The 6,059-nt window shown below is 47.4% G+C and overlaps 2 protein-coding genes across 2 annotated transcripts; one reads left to right on the forward strand and one right to left on the reverse strand.

Moving 5' to 3' along the window:
* The first annotated feature begins 397 nt into the window (after positions 1–397).
* LOC127785999 (putative expansin-A27) lies at positions 398–2,110 on the forward strand. Its single transcript, XM_052313321.1, has 2 exons — positions 398–603; positions 1,133–2,110. Exons 1-2 carry the CDS (start codon positions 471–473, stop codon positions 1,765–1,767), a joined length of 768 nt encoding a protein of 255 aa, XP_052169281.1. The 5' UTR covers positions 398–470; the 3' UTR covers positions 1,768–2,110.
* A 985-nt stretch (positions 2,111–3,095) lies between these two features.
* On the reverse strand, positions 3,096–4,518 carry LOC127785766 (expansin-A28). The gene is made up of 2 exons (XM_052313162.1): positions 3,933–4,518; positions 3,096–3,683 (listed from the first exon to the last, which is right to left on the reverse strand). Exons 1-2 carry the CDS (start codon positions 4,394–4,396, stop codon positions 3,371–3,373), a joined length of 777 nt encoding a protein of 258 aa, XP_052169122.1. The 5' UTR covers positions 4,397–4,518; the 3' UTR covers positions 3,096–3,370.
* Positions 4,519–6,059: the final 1,541 nt, after the last annotated feature.

Consider the following 6,059-nt stretch of genomic DNA (forward strand, 5'->3'; position numbering starts at 1 on the left):
CAAGTCCACAACCAGCATGGCGTTACAACTGGCACGTTAGCACCGGCATGAAGCCTACTCTGATCCAACGAGGGAACAGAACATTTCTCCACTCCTCTCCAAAGTCAGATGCCTCGGAGCTTAGCTTAATTAATCACTGAATTAACTAGTGATTAATTAACCGATCTGCATGTGCTTTCGATCGAACACGGATTGAGTGTTCTGACACAGGACAAGACCATCATTCCCCTCTAGCTTAATTTCCACCAAACAACCTGTCCTTAGCGTCGATCATGATAGCCTAATCTGTAATTAATTAGTTTAGTTAATTAATCAACTGCTAATCCAGTTAGCTCCCACTCTTTCCTGCCTCTATATAAGCACTCAATTGATAACACGCATTAGCACTCAGTAACAACATCAAAATATTCAAGAACTTGTAGTTATTCAGGTCGATCTCTTCCAGCCTGATCTGTTGTTTGAACGTCGCCATGGGCGCCATGGCTGAGAACCTCCTGGTTCTGTGCACCATCCTCGCGGCGCGCATGGCGCTCGCCGCCGCCGATGATTGGATTCCGGCCACCGCCACGTTCTACGGCGGAAACGACGGCTCCGGCACCATGGGTAAGCCAACATTTTCGTTCTCCGCGCGAACCGTATATCCCACATAAAGATTATGAGTACGTCTAGTTTCGTTTCTATCACTTTTTTTCGTAGGAGTTGTACTCGTTTAGCAAGCTATTTAGTGTCATATTGTACCCCATACCCCCCAGTAACTATTTTGGTTTGTACCGATATACGTTACTCTTGTTATAATATATTGACGTGTAAGGCTTTTGCACATTCATGAAAAAAAAAATAGTCTCTGCTGATAACATTCTGTTATTATTATCAGTAAAAATGATTTTAACAATCAGTAAAAATGAATTTCAACACTAATAAAAAAAAGTACTGCTAAATGTACTATCAAGTTGTACAACTAGAGATATACAAGTATACAACCATATATCAATTAAAGGGAAACATGTTTATATATATTGTAGCTATTTACAACCATTGATTAAATTTAGTCGTACATGAGTTGAGCAGTTAAGTCGTATGCATAACAATTTCCTTAAAAAAATAAACTAACACGATGGGTATGCATGAGCAGGCGGTGCGTGTGGGTATGGGAACCTGTACGACCAAGGGTACGGCCTCGAGAACGCGGCGCTGAGCACGGCGCTGTTCAACGACGGCGCGGCGTGCGGGCAGTGCTACCTCATCGTGTGCGACACCGACAAGGCCGGGCGGTGGTGCAAGCCGCGGGGCGCGGTGACCGTGACGGCCACCAACCTGTGCCCGCCCAACTGGGCCCTCCCCAGCGACGGCGGCGGGTGGTGCAACCCGCCGCGGCGGCACTTCGACATGTCGCAGCCGGCGTGGGAGCGGATCGGCGTCTACCGCGCCGGGATCGTGCCGGTGCTCTACCGCCGCGTCCGGTGCTGGCGCCGCGGCGGCGTCCGCTTCACCGTCGGCGGCTTCGACCACTTCGAGCTCGTGCTCGTCGCCAACGTCGCCGGCAGCGGCTCCGTCGCCGCCGTGTCGGTCAGGGGCGCCGGCACCGGGTGGCTCCAGATGTCGCGCAACTGGGGCGCCAACTGGCAGTCGCTCGCCGGGCTCGCCGGCCAGCCGCTCAGCTTCGGCGTCACCACCACCGGCGGCCAGTACATACTGTTCCAGGACGTCGCGCCGGCCGGGTGGAAGTTCGGCCAGACGTTCTCCACCTCCAAGCAGTTCGACTACTGATACACGGCGACGTACGGACGGCCGGAACATGGCCGGACGACGACGGTGAGTGCGTGCGTGCGTGCGTGCTCGTGGTTTTGACGGAGCTGCATGCACGCCGCCGCCATGACATCCTTGGCATGCCGGAGCCCGGAGGTGCGCGCGACGTAAGATGCCTACGATTTCGGCTCGTTGGTGTTCTTAATTAATTGCTCTGTTAGCTTCATGCTTAATTTGTTCCTTAATTTTGTTAATTATTATTAATTCCATTGCCTATGCATGTAATTTTTTATTAGATGAGTTAATGAAATGTTATTAACGAGGCAAGTATGCTGTATACGCTCTCCAGACGTATGTCTTCAATTTTCTAGCTATAAAAAACTTAGGATTATGTTTCTACTGAAGAAGAAATTTTAAATAGTTTGATTTTTTTTCTTAAAATAATCAGTTAAGTATGGATTGAACTACCACACCCCCATTTAAATCCCACCGTTTCTCCGACAGACGAATTCTAGCCGAATCTAGCTTAGCTGTCACCACAGGCCGGACAACGAGTGAATAGCATGCCCAACACACAGAACATTAGAGTAAATTTCACGAAACCTTAGGTTTTAGGATATAAGTAACACGAAACATCAAGTATTATAATTTATTTCAAGGAACCTTATATTTAGGAAAGAAATGTTTCAAGAAACCCCAAATTCAAGCTACTTATATTGTCTACTTGGCTAATGCATTTATACATATATAATAAATGTAAAAAATAGTATGGGATAGTTACAGTTAGCCATATTTTCAACATGAGTTCAAACATGTGGTTTCTTGAAACAAATTGCAATACCTGAGATTTTACATTACGCTTGCCCCAAAACTAGTTTTTATGAAATTTACTTAAACATGAATGCATCTGATTTTTGTTTCGAAGTACTACAATAATCAATTTAGTTTAACCCTACCACTAAATTTAACTAGGTTATATTGAAAATTCACTTCATGAATTTAATCAGATTTAAGTTACGTTGGAACTTGGTAACTGATTGAACAAGAAGTCAAGAACCGTCAGTTGGCAACATGTGCGTGAATACTTGACCTCATGGCTGTTTGCTTGTGTGTGTATATCCTGTTGCATCGACCGATCACTGCTTCTAGTACTCGAATATTATGTAGTATTTCGCTTGTAGGGAAAACCACGTTTTTAGGTAGTAGTTTATCATCTGTATATTTCTGAAAATGTCATAAATTTTGTTAGGAATTATCAAGTATTCAGTTCATGTAAGAAACTGTTTGCTCCAAATTGATGGCTATACACAATGTTTCTAGAGAGAGAGATCTACTAGGATGGTGAATCAATTCAACACACATATGCCAATCATATTAACTCAGTTGACAATTGATGTACATGTAGTACATAATAACATAAACCAGCAAAAACAAACAAGAAAAACATATCTGAAAATCCCAATTACAGATCAAAATCCAGATCAGCCCACATTACACACACAACCATCAAGTCAACCGAAGGATTATAAATTTACCAGAGCCAGGCGGCAGCATGCAGGCACATGCGTGTTCCTTACTAATACACAATTTTCGCTGCTAATTAATTAACCAACAATCAAATTAATCAGTAGTCGAACTGCTGGTTGCTGGTGAAGGTCGTCCCGAACTCCCACCACTCCGGCACGACGCTGTTGATCTGCAGCGTCTGGCCGCCGGTGGAGGTGACCCGGAACGACAGCGCCTGCCCGACGAGCGCCGAGTTGCACTGCCAGTTCGCGCCCCAGTTCCTCGCCAGCGGTATCCACCCCGTCTTGCTCCCCTTCACCGACATCGCCTGCACCGACCCGCTGCCGGCGACGTTGGTGATGAGCACCAGCTCGAAGTAGTTGAACCCGGAGACTGTGAACCTCACCCCTCCCTGCCTCCAGCACTTCACCCTAGTAATAATAACATTTTGACCTTAGTCATCATCGTTAACGGGTTGGAAAATTCAGACTGAAATTTTTGAGATTTCAGAAATTCCGGATCCCTTCGATACAATATTATTTTAGCCGGAATTTTTAATTTTTCGTGAATTTCAGTCTATTGGTGGCCTTCGATACAATCAGTCAAACCGAAAAGTTAAATCTGATGTCTAATACTACCAGTAGAGAGTACCGTAGAAGGTATATTATGGTGTGTCTTACTGTTGGTAGAGGACGGGGACGATGCCGGCGCGGTAGATGCCGATGGTCTCCCAGGCGGGCTGGGCCATGTCGAAGTGGGGGCGGGGCGGGTTGCACCAGCCGCCGTCGTCGTTGGCGAGGGCCCAGTTGGGGGGGCAGAGGTTGGTGGCGGTGATGGTGACGGCGGTGCCGGCCTTGCACCACTCGGGGGTCTTGGAGGCGTCGCACATGATGAGGTAGCACTGCCCGCACGACGCGCCGCCGTTGAACAGCGCCGTGCTCAGCGCCGCGTTGTACACGCCGTACCCCTGCGTGTACAGGTTCCCGTACCCGCACGCCCCGCCCATCGTCCCCGACGCGTCCTTCCCGCCGTAGAACGTCGCCGTCCCGCTCACCCAGCCGCCCGCCGCCGCCGCCGCCGCAGCCGAGGCCGACGTGATGCACAGCGCCGCCGCCAGGACGGCGAAGAACCTGATCACCATCATCGCCGGTCTGCGGTTTTGCTGCTAGTGTCTGTCAAGAACTTGACAAGAGTAGAGACAAAGGGGATTGAGCTAGCTAGCTAAGGTTATGAATTTTTGATGGACCAATGGAAGATTGTGAAGAGGAAACATGCAAGTACGGGCTATATAAGACGGGGATGAGCTGCAGGGGAGGCAGAGGGAATGATGGTCGTTGGCAGGGAATACAGGGGAGTTGATTGGTTTGGTCGATGATTGCACGGCGGCATCCCAGTTGCTAGCTCAGCTCCCACATGCAAAGTATACTCATGCAGAGCTAGCTAGCTCCATGTCAAAGCCATGGAAAAACAAAACCCTCATTGCCAAGAAAAATTTGTTGATCAGAATCTAAATTAATGTACAGGATTCAGCAACTCGTTTGCAGTATAGGACATTGCTATCACCGGCATGTTCTTAGCTAGGTTGGTAGCTAATTGAGACTTGAGAGGTTAGCTAGCTAGCTTAGACGGCCCTGCGCAGATAATTGCATGGGCAGATAGTTAATGTGTTGTTGTGGAATGAGTGCTCCCAAATGGCGAATTAACAAGTGATCGCGGAAGAATTCTGGTGGGATAATGAAACGGGATGAGAGTATTGAGAGACACATGAGGCCACGAGAGAGCCAGCGACGTGGGCACATGGGGTTTTGCCGTGTTGGGGGCCGGCCGTACATGCGTTTGCATGGCCACATCATTTGGCAAGAATCGTGTTGGGTGGATTAATTAGGGTTCATGGTTAATTAACGCCGTACTAATGTCTGGGTTAATTTAGTGTACCCGCCATATTGTCATTTGTCTGGCCTCTCGCCAATCGACCGTACTGATGGCCCGATTTAGCACTAGCTAGCTATAGCCTATAGGACACAACGGGTTTGATATGCTTTTTTTTTTTTGCGAGGCCTGATTTTGAAGTTTTTCTTCGGGTTTAGTTTCTTTTATTTAGAGAATTAAATTTCTAACCTGTACTTTAGATTTTCTTCCGGATAAACTTTGTTACTTGTGGTATTCATTTTCCTTTTATGGTCTAGTACAACTCAATAGTACAGAACCAGGCATCCCTATCGAGCTATCCATGATAGAGACGAGTGGCCTGTTACAAAAGATAGTCATCTTTGGACCGTAAAAAGCCTCGTCAAAAATAATCCGTGAGAGATAGAATTTTAGTTCTCAGGGTGAAGGAAAACGAAGGAACAAATATAAAAAACCAACACCATTCAACAACATCAGTGTCCCGAACCCGAATAATGAAGGACTGGAACAGCAGGGAGGAAAAAAAACAGAAACGTGACTGGGAAATTCACTCCATCCGTACAGAATAACTGAAAGCGAACACCAGTGAGGCACTGACTGCAGCAACGAAGCCCACAAGAGGCGCACCACCATCCTAGCCTTTCTGGCCTCCAAGCCCAAATCTGCCCAATCTAGGAAAAAATGGGCCGCATAATCCCGTTCCGGACTTCCTGTCCATGTCCATAGAAGTCCCGTTCAGGCCCATGTATGCTGCTGGTGCAGCTGGTCTATCGCCCATCAGTGCGGCTGCCCTCGTGCGTGACCTGTTTTGCTGTTTTGATGGTGGTTTAACTGACTGGCATGTTGATTTAGAAGTCCATATATGCTGATATAATATCTACTAACTAGCATGGTGGCCC

The sequence above is a fragment of the Oryza glaberrima genome, chromosome 10 (genome assembly GCF_000147395.1).
Source record: "Oryza glaberrima chromosome 10, OglaRS2, whole genome shotgun sequence".
In the NCBI taxonomy this organism is placed as follows: Eukaryota; Viridiplantae; Streptophyta; class Magnoliopsida; order Poales; family Poaceae; genus Oryza; species Oryza glaberrima.